Below are 19,958 nucleotides of genomic sequence, written 5' to 3'. Positions count from 1 at the left end.
AAATCATGATTAGAAACAATTTCAAGTAAATATTAGATGCATTCATTTGCATTAAGGTAGATTAACTGTGTACCACCATCTTGGATTGTAAAATAGCAGTAAACAATCGGTCTAGTTCTTTGTTTAAATCAGCAAATATTGAGACAGAATGGCAAATTTATGTGTTATAAAATAGAGAATGGAAATGGGGAATGTGTCAAAGAGACAACAACCCGACCAAAGAGTAAAAAACAGCCAAAGGCCACCAATGGGTCTTCAACTCAGCAAAGAAAATCCCGCACCCGGAGGCGGACTTCAGCTGGCCCCTAAACAAAAATGTGTACTAGTTCAGTGAAAATGGATGTCATACTAAACACCTTTACATATAAATGAACCAAAATAAAAAAAAAACACACAAGACTAACAAAGGCCAGAGGCTCCTGCGACTTTTGACAGGCGCAAAAATGCGGCGGGGTTAAACACGTTTAGTGAGATCTCAACCCTCCGCCTATACCTCTAGCCAATGTAGATTAAACAAACACACAGCAATATGCACAGTAAAACTCAGTTTAAAAGTAGTCAGAGTCCGATGTCAGAATAGGAAACAAAAGAAACTAAGCAAAATGACAATGATACATAAATTAACAAAAGACTACTAGCAGTTACTGACATGCCAGCTCCAGACCTCAATTAAACTGATTGAAAAATTATGTCTTCATCATATGAAAATCAAGCACAATCCCTCCCGTTAGGGGTTTAGTATAATACCATCATAAAATATATGAGAACATAACCCGTATCATGCCAACAACTGGTTTTAGAATAAATGTGTTTATTTCCGATGCAAAGACCCTATCAATATTAATACCAAAATATGACCTGACACTGAGACTACTATAACACATATTTTAGTAGTCTCAGCCTGACAACAGTATCGTAACTATATTCCTTCTGAATAAGTCTGTTTAAGATTATTTATTTAAATGAAGAAAAATAAGAAATTTATTGCATTATTAAGACTGTTTTTACAAATACCAAACATTTTTTTCTGTTCGATTCAACTTTTCGACTTAGTCATATAAGGGGGGGGGGTTGAGTACTAACTCTATAATAGTAATATTATTGTATAGGAATGTAGTAAGAAAACAAGATTGGTGACACCATTTCTTATTTTTATTTTCTAAAAGCATATTATAAGACATGTCATCTCAAATTCGATTTCACAGATTTCTTTCTATTCACAAAAAAGTTTTTTTTTCATGAATTATCTATGGATAAGTGGCCAATCGTTTGTACAACTTGTAGCTTGTAAAATAGCACGGTGACCCATATACTTTTATTATATTTTTAAAAAAGCGTGGTAAAATTTTGGCAAAGTTTTAGAAAATATATAGTGATGATCCACCTTTAATATATACTCATATGTAGTTGTTCACATTATTGTCTTTTTGTCTTTGGTGTATAGTTGTTTTATTGACAAACATACCACACTCTTCTACTCTTTTTTTAAAATCAAATATCAGGAATATTGCTATGATCATAGCAAAATTTTCCCTGAAAGAGGCCTCATTACCACAAGCCATATATAAAGAAATTTGATAAAATGCTAATTTTCGGACCCTTAAGTAATTTTTTCGTGTGAAGACTGCAACATTGACATCTAACATCTGTACCGTGCAAGCTAATAGAACATATTATCTGTAGACATATATATGTATATGCTTAAATACCTAGAGAAGCACAGAGTACTTGCATCACTAAACCATGGATTCAGGTCGGGCTATTCCTGTGAAACCCAACTTATACAGTTACACTACATGCATGACTTCATGAAATCCTTTGACACAGGAAAACAAACCGATGTAGCTTTCCTGGACTTCTCCAAAGCATTCGACACATTGCCACATAACAAACTACTCCATAAAATAGACGAATATGGTGTGAGAGGACCACTCAACAAATGGTTAGAAATGTTCCTAACCCAAAGGAAAATAAAAAGACGTTGTAGATGGTGAGGAATCAGAAGAAACTTCAGTTGACTCCGGTGTTCCACAAGGAACTGTACTAGGACCGCCTCTCTTCCTCTGCCATTAACGACCTGCAAGATACAGTAAAACATAAGTCAGACTTTTTGAAGATGACTGCCTTCTTTACAGGACCATTAATACACAACATGACAACACACTCCTACAACAAGACCTCTAAAACCTTGAAATATGAGCCAAAGACTGGGGCGTGCGCTTCAATGCAAAGAAGTGCTATATTCTGAGCATCAGGAACAAAAGTCAGAACACGTACAGCCTTGACGAACAGGTACTGCATCAGGTCCAACATAATCCATACATAGGCTTGCAAATATCTGAAAACCTGAAATAGACTACACATATATCAAATGTAGCAAAGAAATCCAATTCCACGCTTGATTTTCTCAGAAGAAATGTAAGAGTTTGCCCCAGAGGTTGCAAAAAGACCGCATATATATCGTTAGTGAGATCGACTATGGAATATGGGGCCATAATATGGGATCCATATACACAGCACGATTTAAACCATGCAACTAGAAAGGATCCAACTTAGGGCAGCCAGATTTATTACAGGCGATTACAGATCTAGAGAAGCCTGAGGGGTCGGTCACTGAAAATGCTAGCCGAGTTAGAACTGGACAATCTACAGTCAAGAAGAACAAGTCAACGGCTGGTATTTCTGTACAAAGTGGTTGAGCTAGGGTTTGGTCCCAACGATTAATCCTAACGATTTTCTGGTTAAAAATAAACCTAAAAGAAAAACTATGCCGGAAAAAAATGATAAATATACACAGCACGATTTAAACCAACTAGAAAGGATCCAACTTAGGGCAGCCAGATTTATTACAGGCGATTACAGATCTAGAGAAGCCTGAGGGGTCGGTCACTGAAAATGTTAGCCGAGTTAGAACTGGACAATCTACAGTCAAGAAGAACAAGTCAACGGCTGGTATTTCTGTACAAAGTGGTTGAGCTAGGGTTTGGTCCCAACGATTAATCCTAACGATTTTCTGGTTAAAAATAAACCTAAAAGAAAAACTATGCCGGAAAAAAATGATAACTTTGAAAGTGCCAATATAGTGTTAAATTCAGTAAAGAACAATACGAAGGCACTAGACACTATTCCATATAACACGGATATTTATATAAGAACTCTTTCTTTGTCAAGAGAATCAATAATACAGTTGAACTAACTGGAAGACAGTATTGTATGCGCAAATACAGTTGAGAGCTTCAAGGTAGCTTTCCCACATCGTCAATAGGTTTCTCGCTCAGAATTGGTATCTTCAACTTATATATACAGATAAAGATACAGGATCATACAGATAATCTGTTTATTTAAATAGTTACCATATTTTTAATCTAAATTTTAAACTTCAATGTAGGTAAAAAATGTTTTAATTAAACATATTTATTCTAAAACCAGTTGTTGGCATGACATGGGTTATGTTCTTCTCATATGTTTTATGATAGTATAATACTAAACCCCTAACAGGAGAGATTGTGCCTGATATTCATATGATGAAGACATAATCGTTCAATCAGTTTAATTGAGGTCTGGAGCTGGCATGTCAGTAACTGCTAGTAGTCTGTTGTTATTTATGTATCATTGTCATTTTGTTTATTTTCTTTTGTTTCCTATTCTGGCATCGGACTCTAACTTCTCTTAAACTGATTTTTACTGTGCGTACTGTTGTACGTTTGTTTAATCCACATTGGCTAGAGGTATAGGGGGAGGGTTGAGATCTCAAAAAACATGTTTAACCCCGCCGCATTTTTGCGCCTGTCCCTAGTCAGGAGCCTCTGGCCTTTGTTAGTCTTGTATCATTTTTAATTTCAGTTTCTTGTGTATAATTTGGAGTTTAGTATGACGTCCATTATCACTGAACTAGTATACATATTTGTTTAGGGGCCAGCTGAAGGACGCCTCCGGGTGCGGGAGTTTCTCGCTGCATTGAAGACACATTGCCGGGTGGCCTTCGGCTGTTGTCTGCTCAGTCTATGGTCGGGTTGTTGTCTCTTTGACACATTCCCCATTTCCATTCTCAATTTTATTTACTTCATTATAAATTTGTTGCTAAATTTTTATTGCATGCTAAATATTTAAAATGTATATAAACTTATGCCGAATCAAAATATTTTTTTCTTATCGTATCTTATCCAGCCAGCACGGTATATGGAATCCGGATTTTATGCACTATTCCGTCTGTCATTTTATTTTTACACCCACCGGAAGTTGCATGTGAAGAAATTTCTCTCAAAATGTTCAAAAAGTTGGTATTTTCCAGATTCTTTATAATTATTGATGAGCAGATATACATATATACAAACTGATACGCTATCTTGATTTAATAATTAATGTCTGTCCTTAAAAAAATAAGAAAATCAACGTAACAAAAGTTAGATAAACACATTTTAACATCAGCTGCTAGTTGATGAAACATTGTTCTTTGACTTTGTAGTGGGTTTATAGTTGATACAAGCATATAGAAGGAAAATATGATCTCCATATTTGCTCATCAATACTGTAATTGGAAGTATAGGCTTGGATCACTTTGGTATTTCAAGAGTATTCCTCAACAATTTCACGAGGCCTCAGGTTTGTCAACTTGGGGAAGATCCTCATGTACTATCCCTATTTATGGAAATTATACCCAAAATCAGGTACTGGTCCAGTACCAGTTACCTTCAGAAAATCAAATTTTTTCTCAAAAAGCTTTAAAGAGTAAATACTTTTCAATATATTCAGTGATTTTCCTGTCTTTATTTTAGGTCCGAATTTTGGCCCTGTTCCCAATTAGAAAAACCCTATTTTTTCCCCAAATAAACACGGAAAATTCCCAATTCAATCAAGTTGTAACGGAAAGGTAATTGATTATTTTATCGTTCGTATGATTTGGTTCAAAAATATAGGTTGTCGTACTGTTCCTTGAGAAAAACAAGTAGATAGACAGATGTTAATATTTCAGGAACCAGTTTAACTTAGTTCTGCATGGTTAATCTGAAAACCTGGAAAACGTGAATAACCATGATCTAAATTTTCAAAGGAACCAACTTTAATTCTATGAAAGTTTGCAAGTACAGTCAATTTTTTTCTTTAAATAATATTGTTGAAAGATTGATGATTACTATCACATGTAATTTCGATTAAAAAAACATAGAGCATTTTTTTAAATTTCATTTTTGTCTCCATAAATGCGCTTAACTGTCTTTGTTAATTTTTTGGTCTATTTATAAATTTTGTAAACATGCCAAAGTGTGGGGCGAAATGGTTTTTTCAACGGTCAATGCGTTATTTTCTTCTGTTAGTTGTGATGATAATATCAATAAAACCGGCAATCAAGCCAAAGAAATGCATGAAACAGCATTCATTAAATACCATGGAAAGTATGACAGTCCAATTACACTTGGGAATTCACGGGAATAGAAACAAATCTTAATTTATCTCCTACTATTAAAAGTGGTTAAATCAGTTGTAATAATTTGAATGTGAATTGTTCTACTAGTCACGTATCAAGATTTGATTCTTGTTTTTTTATGCCCCCGCCGTAGCGGTGGGGGCATTAAGTTTTACCCTTGTCTGTACGTACGTAAGTCCCAAAATTGGTTTCCGTTCTCTAGAGTTTGCCTCAACCAAATGTTATGAAACTTATACACAATGCTTATTACCACAAAACACAGATCAAGTTTGAATTTTGGCGGCGTCACTTTAACCGTTCTAGAGTTATGCCCCTTTATTAATGGAAAAATTGCAAAATTTTTAGTTTCCGTTTCTCTAACTTAAGTTTGCCTCAACCAAATGTTATGAAACTTATACACAATGCTTATTACTACATTATACAGATTAAATACGAAATTTGGTGGCGACACTTTTACCATTCTTGAGTTATGTCCCTTTATAAACATAAAAGTTGCTGAATTTTTCTTTTCCGTTCTCTTAACTTTAGTTTGTCTCAACGAAATGTTATAAAACTTATACACAACTGTTCTAGAGTTATGTGTGTTTACAAATAGAAAAATTGCTGAATATTTAGTTTCTGTTCTCGACTTAAGTTAGCCTCAACCAAATGTTATTAGACTTACACACAATGCTTATTACCACAAAACTCAGAACAAGTTCTAATTAGGGTAGCGTCACTTTTACTGTTCTTCAGTTATGTCCTTTTATAACTATATGATATGCAAGCGGGGGCATCATCTGTGTCCATATGTGGACACTATCCACATTTATTTTGTCATCATAAACAGAATTGGATAGTACTTTCCTGTTTTAGTATATACTTTTAACTTTAAAAATGGTCCATTAAAATTTATATGAGGGAGCCCTTTGCCCATAGAGACAAAATCTTTCCAGATCACTGCATACATACTCTTTAATGGAGATAACTCGTTAAAATTAAAAATAAATAGTTGTGTCTCTAAATTCTATTAGCAAACCACAAACATCATGCAAAACATCTGGAAATGCCCCAGATCACATGATTTAGCTTCATGAACTTTAAAATTGGAGGGGGGGATGCCATCAGACACATGTAGCATTGGTCGTGCCTATGGAATTTGACGGGCTAGCAGAGTAGGAAGACTTTAAAAAAAAATTAAATTAAATAGCTCTCTGGGCTAGTAAAGGAATTTAGTTAGTGTCAAACCCTGATGATATATATTAACATGCATCAAGAAAAAAAAATTATATGTTCAAATTTGAACATGATGGAAAATTGGAATTCTAATAAATAACCTCATTAAACTATGATGAAAACAATAATTTATTTTTTCCCAATTCACACGTTATATATATATATATATACACGACACATTTTTCCCAATTGCCTAGGGCCCAGGCCCCATTTGAAAAAAAGGCAGGAAAATCACTGATATTCTTTAAACATATACATTTAACCATGTAGTCTGGGTTACCTGAATAGTGAGGTCTATGAACATAGACTCAGACTTTAATTCCTCTTTTATACAGCAAAAAAGCTGGCTCCTATTGTATTTATTTTTGCTTGAAATTTTATTGGTACGTGGACCAGTTACTGTCATTACTGTCATCTATGGATATAGTTTATATCAGAATCTAATTATAGAAATTTTCTATTAATTAGAAAATTATTGTCATATTTTGCTGTTTTGAGGCAAACAGAGATAGAGAACCAATGTTTGAAACAATAAGGAATGCACAACCTTTCACATTAATATTAAAAAAAAAATATATTTGAAGCCAAATGATGCTACATTTTTGTACCTCCCATTGGTATGAGACCTCATTGTTAAGTTGAGGATGTTGATCACACTGTAATAAGTGCTGCTATTATCTCTTGAACTTGAATATACATATGTAAAATAATTACTAAGGTCAGTCATTACATTTGATTGTTAACAGTAGTTTTAACCCAGCATTTACATAGTCAGAGATAATACATACAGTAAGTAATAATACTCCATGTACAAAAATGAATATGTGGACATCAATACATATCATACCATATCTTATTTATATATATATGATTTGTGTTCCATTTAAACCAAGATTCTTTAACTAATTATTTGTAGATTTGATGAGAGAGAAATGGTATCTGGGGTTAACAATCCCAAATCATCAGTACAGAAAGGTATCAGAAATTCAATATTAGAAAACTATCCAGCAATAGAAACATATCTAGATACCATTATACCAAAGAAGGGAGATTTAAAAATTGTTAAATGGTAAGATATTATTCTAGTTCAGGGGTTTAAAAATTGAGGTCTGTAGGTTTTAAGAATGCTGTCAGGCTGTACTACATGTATATTAACCTTATTGTAAGTCAGTGTAAGAAGAAAATCATGAAATTTGTTAAGAATATTGGTTAGACAATGTGGTCCTAGTCATCTTGGGTTTCAGAAGACTTAACAAGTTTGACTGGATATGGGCATAGCCATAGTATGATTTAAAAATGAATCAATAATGACTAGGTCTGTAATTATTTATTCATTCAAATGTATCATAATGATAAATGATGAAATGTGGTATGATTGCCAATGAGACATCTATCCATAAACACAGTAGGACAATGATGTGAAGTTAATGTATCAAGAAATTTGACTAATTAATAAGATATGCTCAATGCAAGAACTTATCAACATAATATATTTATTTTTTTCTTAGAATTCTGACAAGTTGACACAGGAGTTTGACTTCCTTTTTGAAAATATATACATTGTACCTAATGAATACTACTGTATCATTTTGTGGGTACATGTACTGATTTTGGTGGATTGAAGCAAAAAATGTATTTTCATAAATTTTCAATTTCATGTTTCACTTCAATTTCAGTAAGGTATTCATACATTTAGTAACTGTTACTAAATGGTCAAAATGCAGTTTTTATGCCCCGCCGTAGTGGAGTGGCATCAAGTTATACCCTTGTCCGTCTGTACGTACGTACGTACATTTGTACCTCCCAAAATTGGTTTCCGTTCTCTAACTTGAGTTTGCCTAAACCAAATATTATGAAACTCATACACAATGCTTATTACCACAAAATACAGATCAAGTTTGAATTTTGGTGGAGTCACTTTAACCATTCTAGAGTTATGCCCCTTTATTTATTCCAAAAATTCCAAAATTTTTAGTTTCTGTTCTCTAACTTAAGTTTGCCTCTACCAAATATTATGAAACTTATACACAATGCTTATTACTACAAAACACAGATCAAGTCTGAATTTTGGTGTGGTCACTTTAACAATTCTTGAGTTATGCCCCTTTATAAATGGAAAAAATAATGCAAAATTTTTAGTTTCCGTTCTCTAACTTAAGTTGCCTCAACCAAATGTTATGAAACTTATACACAATGCTTATTACCACAAAACACAGATCAAGTTGAATGTTGGTGGCGTCACTTTAACCATTATCGAGTTATGCCTCTTTATAAATCGAAAAATTGCAAAATTTTTAGTTTCCGTTCTGTAACTTAAGTTTGCCCCAACCAAACATAATGAAACCTATACACAATACTTATTACCACAAAACTCAGATCTAGTACAAATTTGGGTAGCGTCACTTTTATTGTTTTTGAGTTATGTCCCTTTATAATTTTGTAAGCGGGGGCATCATCTGTGTCCATGGGGACACATTTTCCATTTATTTCATATTGCTGTCAGTAAGTTAAATATTTTGTATTCCTTTGTAGTCATGAACATATAGAAATATTAGCGAACTCAAAGGGAGAGCCTGTATTCTTCAGACAGAGAGATGGCCCATATATGCCTACACTCAGGTTATTACATAAATGTAAGTTGTGCAGGGAAGAGACCAGATAAGTTTACCAAAAATTTTGATGATTATCATTTCTTTGACAAGGTTTCTGTCTTGAATATATACAAAAATGTTGGGTTAATATCAATAAGACCGTTACCCAACAACACCTAAGTTATCCATAAACTTGAGGAAAAAATAGTTACAAAGCCTTGCTTTAGTTGCAGAGTATTTCTTTAGACATCTACTAAAATTGCTAATGACAGTAATGAAAAAAAAACTTGAATAAACTGAGAAGTGCGTAAAAATTGATAAGATAATTACTTAACAACACAGTAAAACAAAACAAAAACCAAATCTTTCAACAGCATGTTTGGCATAATATGACAGATTAAGGTTTACCAATTACCAAGGGTTCAATCATCATGATCATGCAGATTTGTATCATCTATTCAGTGTACAATTTACTACAACTACATGTTGATAATGCAATCTTTATAGTAAAAGTTTGATTCAATATATATGTGTGCACATTTTTATACGACCGCGGTCATATATTGGCATGACGTCGGCATGGTCAGCATCGTCCGAAGACACATTGGTTTTCGCACAATAACTTTAGTTTAAGTGAAAAGATCTCTATGAAATTTAAATATAAGGTTTATAACCACAAAAGAAAGGTTGGGAGTGATTTTGGGGGTTATGGTCCCAACAGTTTAGGGATCAGGGGCCAAAAAGGGGCCCAAATAAGCATGTTTCTAGTTTCATGACAATAACTTGTGGAACAGTGTATGGATCTCTCTGAAACTATACCACAAGTTTCCATACCACAAAGGGATGGTTAGGATTGGCTTTGGTGGTTATGGCTCAAACTGTTTAGGAATTAGGGGCAAAAAAGTGATAAAAACAAAGGTGTCCTGGTTAATGGACAATTACTTAAGTACAAATTACAGTGTAAGGGAGGTAATTCAAAAACTACTTTGAATTGTTTTAAATTATGTATAAAGAATTTTTATACGACCGCAAAAAAATTTGTGCAAGATTATATTTTACTTTGGTTTATTTACTGTCAGTTTTGTGAAAACCAACTTAACTTTCTATTTCAGACCCATTCATTTTACCACACATGCAGGTAGACAAAGGTGCAATACGTTTTGTATTAAGTGGAGCTAATATTATGTGTCCGGGATTGACATCGCCTGGTGCCAAGATGTCTAATTTAGAAGCTGGAAAAGTAGCAACGATTGTGGCAGAAGGCAAAGAACATGCATTAGCTGTAGGAAAATTAGTTATGTCAACAGAAGAAATGTAAGATTTCTCAATTTTTATAGCTGTAAATTTCTTAAAGGACAAAAATCATTCAAGTACGATTGAAGTCAGCTTCTAATGAAGTTGATGACTTGGATAAAGGCATATAAACATGTAATTGATTGATTGTTGGTGTTTAACACCACTTTTAGAGCTATTGGCTATATCATGGCAGCTATATTTGTTAGTGGCAGAAGCTTGAGTCTCTGGAGAAAATTGGAAATGATTATGTAAACAAGGCCAAAAGTCTGTTTTAATAAGAAACACCAATCAATTCAATGAATGAATTTCCAAAAAAATGTTGTTATTCAGATTTTGTAATATACATTTGTTACTTGGCGAAAATGCAGTTTTTTAGCTCACCTGGTCCAAAGGTGTTTACTTTTACAAACATCACCTCCTCTGAAACTACTGGGCTAAATTTAACCAAACTTGGCAACAATCATCATTTGGGTATTTAGTTTAAAATATGTGTCCAATAACCCAGCCTGCTAACCAAGATGGCCGACATGGCTACAAATAGAACATAGGGGGGAAATGCATCATTAGTCGACTCCTTATTGATGTTATCAGTGATCCAGCTTGATCTTTTTCCCACTTTCCAGACTGCCGCCCTCTGCCCTTTTTCACAAGTCCATGAGTTTATTGTCTTAATATGTTGTTGAAAATACTATAATTCTACCTGTCTTCATGTTTCTGACAAGTTTATAACCCTCAGCTAATTAACATTGACAGCAGGTGTTATAAGTTGTGATTACAGGTAATCAGCTTATGAACATTTCGATTACGATACCAATTTGTCATTTGTATTTTTATACGACCGCAAAAATTGAAAATTTTTTGGTCGTATATTGGTATGACGTTGGCGTCATCGTCGTCGTCCGGCGTCGTCCGAAGACACATTGGTTTTCGCACTCTAACTTTAGTTTAAGTGAATGGATCTCCATGAAATTTTACCATAAGGTTCAATACCACGAAAGGAAGGTTGGGATTGATTTTGGGGGTTATGGTACCAACAGTTAAGGAATTAGGGGCCAAAAATAAGCATTTTTGTAACTTCCAGACAATAACTTGTGTGTAAGTGTATGGATCTCTCTGACATTGTACCACAAGGTTCCATATCACAAAGGGAGGCTGTAATTGATTTTGGGGGTAATTGCCTCAAAATTTTAGGAATTAGGGGCCAAAAAAGGGGCAAAAAACAAGCATTTTTCTAGTTTCATGACAATAACTTGTGTGTAAGTGTTTGGATATTTCTGAAATTGTACTACAAGGTTCCATATCACAAAGGGAAAGCTGGAATTGAGTTTGTGGGTAATTGCCCGAAACGTTTAGGAATAGGGGGCCAAAAAGGGGCCAAAAGCATTTTTCTAGTTTCCAGACAATAACTTGTGTTCAAGTGTATGGATCTCTCTGAAATTGTACTGCAAGGTACCATACCACAAAGGGAAGGCTGGGATTGAGTTTGGGGGTGATGAATCATAAGGGGGTTCAAAAAATTTGGGGGGGGGGATTTTTTTTTTTTCTTTTTTTCCTTTTTTTTTCTTTTAAAATTTTCCATTTTAAGTTGGTTATTTCTGATTAATATTTAAAAGCAAATAATAATGATATGGTAGGAGATACACACCAAACAGGATGTGTAAATTATTATATAATAAGTATTGTGCAATAGCAAGAAATTTTCAATTGCACAGTATTGCACAATTGCAAGAAATCTTCAATTGCACAGTATTGCGCAATAGCAAGAAATCTTCAATTGCACAGTATTGCGCAATAGCAAGAAATATCCAATAGCACAATATTGCGCAATAGCAAGAAATTGTCAATTGTACAGTATTGCACAATAGCAAGAAATATTCAATTGCACAGTATTGTGCAAAAGAAGATACTTCTTATAAATTGCTTATTTCTTGATCAATTTCAATGGGGTTTTATTCTTGAATTCTTGGGGTTCTTTAATATGCTGAATCTAACCGTGTATTAAGTTTTTGGATTTTGGGCCCCGTTTTTAAATTGGTCCACACTAAGGTCCAAAGGGTCCAAAATTTAACTTTGTTTGATTTCATCAAAAATTGAATTATTGGGGTTCTTTGATATGCCGAATCTAACCGTGTATTTAGATTCTTAATTTTTGGTTCCGTTTTCAAATTGGTCTACATTAAGGTCAAAAGGGTCCAAAATTAAACTTAGTTTGATTTTAACAAAAATTGAATTTTTAGGGTTCTTTGATATGCTGAATCTAAACATGTATTTAGATTTTTGATTATGGGCCCGGTTTTCAAGTTGGTCCAAATCGGGGTCCAAAATTGAACTTTGTTTGATTTCAACAAAAATTGAATATATGGGGTTCTTTGATATGCTGAATCTAACCATGTATTTAGATTTTTGATTTTTGGGCCCCGTTATCAACTTTGTCCACATTGAGGTCAAAAGGGTCCAAAATTAAACTTTGTTTGATTTCATCAAAAATTGAATTCTTGGGGTTTTTTGATATGCTGAATCTAACCATGTATTTAGATTTTTTATTTGTGGACCCGCTATCAAATTGGTTCATATTGAGGTCAAAAGGGTCCAAAATTTAACTTTGTTTGATTTCATCAAAAATTGAATTATTGGGGTTCTTTGATATGCCAAATCTAACCTTGTATTTAGATTTTTAATTTTGGGTCCCGTTTTTAAATTGGTCTACATTAAGGTCCAAAGGGTCCAAAATTAAACTTAGTTTGATTTTAACAAAAATTGAATTCTTGGTGTTCTTTGATATGCTGAATCTAAACATGTGTTTTATTTTTGATTATGGGCCCAGTTTTCAAGTTGGTCCAAGTTGGGGTCCAAAATTAAACTTTTTTTGATTTCAACAAAAATTGAATATATGGGGTTCTTTGATATGCTGAATCTAACCATGTATTTAGATTTTAGATTTTTGGCCCAGTTTTCAAGTTGGTCCAAATTGGGGTCCAAAATTAAACTTTGTTTGATTTCAACAAAAATTGAATATATGGGGTTCTTTGATATGCTGAATCTTACCATGTATTTAGATTTTTTATTTTGTGGGCCCGCTATCAAATTGGTTCATATTGAGGTCAAAAGGGTCCAAAATTAAACTTTGTTTGATTTCATCAAAAATTGAATTATTGGGGTTCTTTGATATGCCAAATCTAACCATGTTTTTAGATTTTTAATTTTGGGTCCCGTTTTTTAAATTGATCTACATTAAGGTCCAAAGGGTCCAAAATTAAACTTAGTTTGATTTTAACAAAAATTGAATTCTTGGGGTACTTTGATATGCTGAATCTAAACATGTGTTTAGATTTTTGATTATGGGACCAGTTTTCAAGTTTGTCCAAGTTGGGGTCCAAAATTAAACTTTGTTTGATTTCAACAAAAATTGAATATATGGGGTTCTTTGATATGCTGAATCTAACCATGTATTTTGATTTTGGACATTGGACCATAATAGGTAAATTAAAAAAATTGAAGTTCTTAGACCACACTCTTTCTGTGTCAGAAACCTATGCTGTGTCAAATATTTAATCACAATCCAAATTCAGAGCTGTATCAAGCTTAAATGTTGTGTCCATACTTGCCCCAACTGTTCAGGGTTCGACCTCTGCGGTCGTATCAAGCTGTGCCCAGCGAAGCATTTTATTTATAATATTATTTTATATCATGATTTATTTGTACAGCAGACAATTCTTTAAGGTTATAAATTCAAAAATTTAAAAATAAATCTTACTCCAATCTATTTATCATAATTATTCTTTATTTTTAAATATATCTTTGACGAAAAAAGAAATAAACTAGGTATTATACATAAACAGTGTACCAAATATGTTATGTTTAAAAAAAAAATACAGGTAAATCTTAGGTGAAATTCTAATTAACCTTGATTGTTATAAAAACAAATTATTTATCAAAACATCTATTGTTATTTGCATGTGGGAATAGAAGGAATAGTATTTTTAAAAAGTGGGAATAGGAGGAAGACACCATTTTATCAGATGAAGTAACTAGAAATGATTTAACATGTATCAAACTAAGGGATGATATATATCAAATTTTAAACACCTCTAAGAAGGAGGAGAGTTTACTGGTATACATCTGTCAATTCATTCTTCCCAATATATTTCTGTTAGTTTTTACTAACGAACTATAAATGGGAGTTCATTAAATTTTGTACCAAGCTTCATGTAAGCGTGCTATTTATTGTGTGGTGCATTTTCAGATTCATTGTTCATCAATTTCCTGTTTGCAGAATATTTAATATTCTTACACATAGTGGTGATAATGAAATTTTTGTCACATTTTGCTCAGGAACTACTTGTACAAATCAAGTCTCTCTGAAATTTGGAATCAAGCTTCATATATATGAGGATGCTATACTGTGATATATGTTTTCACATCCATCACTGTCTATTGAATACTGTACTTATAGCATTAGTGAGCAATAGTTCACAGTTCAACTTGTATCATATTTTGCTGATTAATCATTTATAATATTCTTCATACTATGTATACTTATTTTTTTTTTCATTTCAGATTAGACAAGAATAAAGGCATAGGTGTTGAAAATATACATTACTTAAATGATGGATTATGGAACATGAAAAATGTTAAATAGAAGTTTTTTGCATTAAGATCTGAACTATATTTATAACAAATTGTTGTATCTGTGATAAATTATAATATAATGATGCACAGTTTAATTTGTACATGAATGTTACTGGCATCTTGAACCTCATACATTTTCTTCTCTGATCCTAATCAAAACTTGGTTAACTTTACTATAATAGTAAACACAAAATTACAATTGCTATAAGGAATTTCTGTCATAATGACGTTAAATTGTTTACATTAAAATGACATTGAACATATGAAATGAATTTCTGTTTTACTTTCATCAAGTTATGAATTTAATTTTAGATTTGTTTAAGTTTGTTTAGTTAATTCAACTCCCTGAATATCAATGTAGATTGCATTTTTAAGTTGACAAAATTTGTTTTGCTCATTGGCAACAACATTTGAAATCACAACAGATTTAACCTTAAAAACAGAAGATAAACAAGTTTTGAAGGATATAAGTACAACATGTCAAATAAATTTTACTTTAATATGATAAATATGAAATTTCAAGATAAAATAAAATATGAAAATATAAAATAATAGGGGTATGAAATTTTAGACCAAAAAAATAACAACTAAATGTGTCTCAAGTGAGATAATCATGTTTCCCCATTTCTTGTTTCTGTGGTTATCATTATTTTACTTTTGTTTTGATATTATTCTTGTTATAGCCAATTGTTTTGTTCATATACCTTTAAGTCTGGTAATAATGTTTGTCTGGTAAATATGTTAATTTTGTTATTTATAACGTAAAATGATGAGATTTTTCAGGACAAACAATATAACTGGCCAGCATTGTATGTCATATGATAGATATAAGAAGATGTGGTATGAGTGCCAATGAGACAACCCTCCATCCAAGTCAAAATTTATAAAAGTAAACCATTATAGGTCAAAGTACACTTCAACACAGAGCCTTGGCTCACACAGAACAGCAAGCTATAAAGGGCTCCAAAAATTACTAGTGTAAAACCATTCAAACGGAAAAACCAAAGGTCTAATCTATATAAAAAACGAGAAACGAGAAACACTTATGAACCACATCAACAAACGACAACTACTGAACATCAGATTCCTGACTTGATCCTTGTTTATAATTTGTTTTGGTACTATAAGAATTAATTAAAGTGATTCATATAAGTGCAGGAAAATTTTGCGAAAAAAAACAGCTTTCCTTAACTTTTTACAGTGAAATAAACTTGAACATGGTTCAGATAAAATATACATTTGGACAGAGTTTGCAATGTGCTGGATGGTTAACTAACCATTTAAGTTTAGTGAAAAATTATTATGAACTTGTCTGAAACAAAATTTCACTAGACAATCAATAATTATATAACTAAAAACTTCATAAACTACATTGGGACACACAATCCTTTCCCATTTACAAAGAACTACCTTGGGACACACAAGCCCTCCCAATTTTACAAAAAACTACCTTATGTCTGACAGGGACATGTTGAATTGCTCACTGTTGACAGAAGTCAATTTATCCAAATAAATGTCTTGAATCGTTATGGGCAAAAGATTAATAATTGCACAATCGTTATCCAGCTTGTGCTAATGAAGCTAATTTAAAAATATTTACTATTGAATGATCACCCTACATTTTCTGGGGTAAAGATTGCATTCCTGCAATCAAAACCCTAATGGGACTGGCTTGACAGTTTTATTTTCGAGACCTTATTATTACTTTTGATAGCACAAACACAGAGTGCAATGAGGTGAGCAATCTTATCTATGAAATATATACTCAGATATTCAAGTTATAATCTGATGTGTATGTTTATAACCAAGAAATCTATTTTATTTGAAATTACAGAAGTGAATCTGTCTTTATAAAAATAGCAATGAAAGGAAATATTTAAATAAGAGTTATCTTTGCTTTGTCCATTATTGTAGTCCAAAATATTGCTTTCTATTTTTGTCTCACCTTGACAGAGTCAAAAAGCGAGACAGGTATGCTGTTTCCGGCATCGAAGGCGGCGGCGTCAACAATGTATTAGTTTGTGATAAGGGCTAGTTTAGGGTGAACCACTTGTGGTTGGGCAATGATATTTGGTATGCAGTTGAATTAGCACTGGCAAATCTCAGTTCCATGGAGATTATTTGGCTCCGCCCCCTCAGTCATGGTCTATTGACTTTAAAACTTTTGCTTAGTTTACATGTATTAGTTTTTGATTAGGTCAGTTCAAGGGGAACCACTAGTGGTAAGTCAATGATATTTGGTATACAGTTGTATAAGCATTGGCATATCTCATTTCCATGGAGAATATTTGGTCCGCCCCCACAGTCATGGTCTATTGACTTTGAAACTTTTGCTTAGTTTACCTGTATTAGTTTGTGATTAGATCAGTTTAAGATGAACAGCTAATGTTAAGTCAGTGATATTTGGTATGCAAATTTATTGGCATTTACAAGTCTCATTTCCATGGAGATTATATAGCCCCACCCCCTCATTATGGTTCATTGACTTTGAAACTTTTACATAGTTTACAAGTCAATGTTTGTGTTTAGGTTTGTTGAAAGGGAATGACTTATGATAAGTCTATGGTATTTGGTATGCAGTTGTATTAGCATTGGCACATCTCATTTCCATGGAGATTGTTTTGCCATGTACCTTCAGTCATGGTTGTTTGACTTTGAATATTTGCATAACTTACACGTTAAAGTATTGCTATTTTAATTTCAACATTTGCATTGTCAAAAGTAAAAAAAGGCGAGACATATCTCTGTGTTAACAGTTTATTGATGCAATGCAATGTTTGATATTGAGTTCCCAATGCAAAATGAATGCAATCTTTACCCTTTAGTGTTCGCAAGCACTTTGATTTAATTAGCTCTTAATGAAATTGAAATAGAATTGACCACTAGTATCGGTTATCATATGTAATGTTAGGTTTTTGGTCATCAAAAGAAATACATTTTTTGTACAAATGAAATAAAATGTTTTGTGTTTGCATCAGAATCAAATGATTTTAGAAATTCATTTGTAATTATTTATTTCTTCTTTTTTATATGAGCCAGTAATAGAACTTAGAAATACATTATCACAATCTAAGAGTTGGTAGAAAACTAAGGCTTTTTGGTGCACTTAAAATTGGGTGATATTATTATAGAAACTTACTGTACTCAGTGCTATTACATAGTATTATAATAAGTGTGGAATCTTCAACTTCATTGTAATAAAAACAGAAAACGTGCCACTGCTTATTTTTTATGCCCCCGCCGTAGTGGAGGGGGCATTAAGTTTTACCCTTGTCTGTCTGTACGTACGTCCGTCCGTCCATACGTCCCAAAGTTGGTTTCCATTCTATAACTTTAGTTTGCCTCAATCAAATGTTATGAAACTTATACACAATGCTTACTACCACAAAACACAGATCAAGATTGAATTTTGGTGGCATCACTTTAACCGTTCTAGAGTAATGCCCCTTTACAAATGGAAAAATTGCTGAATTTTTCGTTTCCGTTCTCTACCTTAAGTTTGCCTCCATCAAATGTTATGAAACTTATACACAATGCTTACTACCACAAAACACAGATCAAGATTGAATTTTGGTGGCGTCACTTTAACCGTTCTAGAGTTATGCCCCTTTACAAAGGGAAAAATTGCTCAATTTTTCGTTTCCGTTCTCTATCTTAAGTTTGCCTCAACCAAATGCTATGAAACTCATACATAATGCTTATTACCACAAAATACAGATCAAGTGTGAATTTTGGTGGTGTCACTTTAACCGTTCTAGAGTTATGCCCCTTTACAAAGGGAAAAATTGCTCAATTTTTCGTTTCCGTTCTCTATCTTAAGTTTGCCTCAACCAAATGCTATGAAACGTATACATAATGCTTATTACCACAAAATACAGATCAAGTTTGAATTTTGGTGGTGTCACTTTAACTGTTCTAGAGTTATGCCCCTTAACAAGGAAAAATTGCTGAATTTTTCGTTTCCGTTCTCTAACTTTAGTTTGCCTCAACCAAATGCTATGAAACTTATACACAATGCTTATTACCACAAAATACAGATCAAGTTGAATTATGGTGGTGTCACTTTAACCGTTCTAGAGTTATGCCCTTTACAAATGGAAAAATTGCTGAATTTTTTGTTTCCGTTCTCTAACTTAAGTTTGCCTCAACTAAATTTTATGAAATTTATACACAATACTTATTACCACAAAACTCAGATCAAGATCAAGTTTGGGTAGGGTCACTTTTACAATTCTTCAGTTATGTCCGTTTATAATTTTATATGATATGCAAGCGGGGGCATCATCTGTGTCCCATGGACACATTCCACATTTATTGCTATTATAGGACTACTTTTAAATTGTGGTTATATTATAATATTGGTCTGCTGTCATTGTTGTTTAAACAAGGTGTATTGGATTCTTTTTGCTAAATTAGAGTTTTGATATCATTTTTGATCAGATGTTTAAATTATGCAACTCCGGTCCCACTAAACTTTGAAGAAAAAGACCAACAGGTGTCAATAATTATGAACCTCCTTGGTAGGCTTGTGGGTTTGAACCCTGGCCAGGTCAAACCAAAGACTTTAGAATTGGTATTTGCTGCTTCTCCGCTAAGCACGCAGCATTAAGGAGTAAGAGCAAAGACTGGTCGACTTTAGAGTCAGAATAATGTTTCTGGGTAAGTTGGCATGTCTTCCTGCTAACTGTTTGTTACCTTCGGAACTAGCACGTTTAAAATCCGGCTCATCATGTCGGTCTAGTACAAAACAGGTTTAATACTCATATTACATTAACATTGTTCTCGTCCTGAAAATGTGTATTACG

General features: G+C 33.1%; 1 protein-coding gene across 1 annotated transcript; it reads left to right on the top strand.

The window, feature by feature from the left end:
* The first annotated feature begins 4,221 nt into the window (after positions 1-4,221).
* Positions 4,222-18,368, top strand: LOC127716106 (malignant T-cell-amplified sequence 1 homolog). The gene is made up of 5 exons (XM_052222196.1): positions 4,222-4,276; positions 7,554-7,706; positions 9,170-9,270; positions 10,341-10,542; positions 15,082-18,368. The coding sequence occupies exons 1-5, from the start codon at positions 4,266-4,268 to the stop codon at positions 15,161-15,163; spliced, it is 549 nt and encodes a 182-aa protein (XP_052078156.1). The 5' UTR covers positions 4,222-4,265; the 3' UTR covers positions 15,164-18,368.
* Positions 18,369-19,958: the final 1,590 nt, after the last annotated feature.

Source organism: Mytilus californianus, unplaced genomic scaffold, assembly GCF_021869535.1.
Source record: "Mytilus californianus isolate M0D057914Y unplaced genomic scaffold, xbMytCali1.0.p SCAF_9, whole genome shotgun sequence".
NCBI classification, from domain to species: Eukaryota; Metazoa; Mollusca; class Bivalvia; order Mytilida; family Mytilidae; genus Mytilus; species Mytilus californianus.
This window is presented reverse-complemented; position numbering and strand designations above follow the sequence as displayed.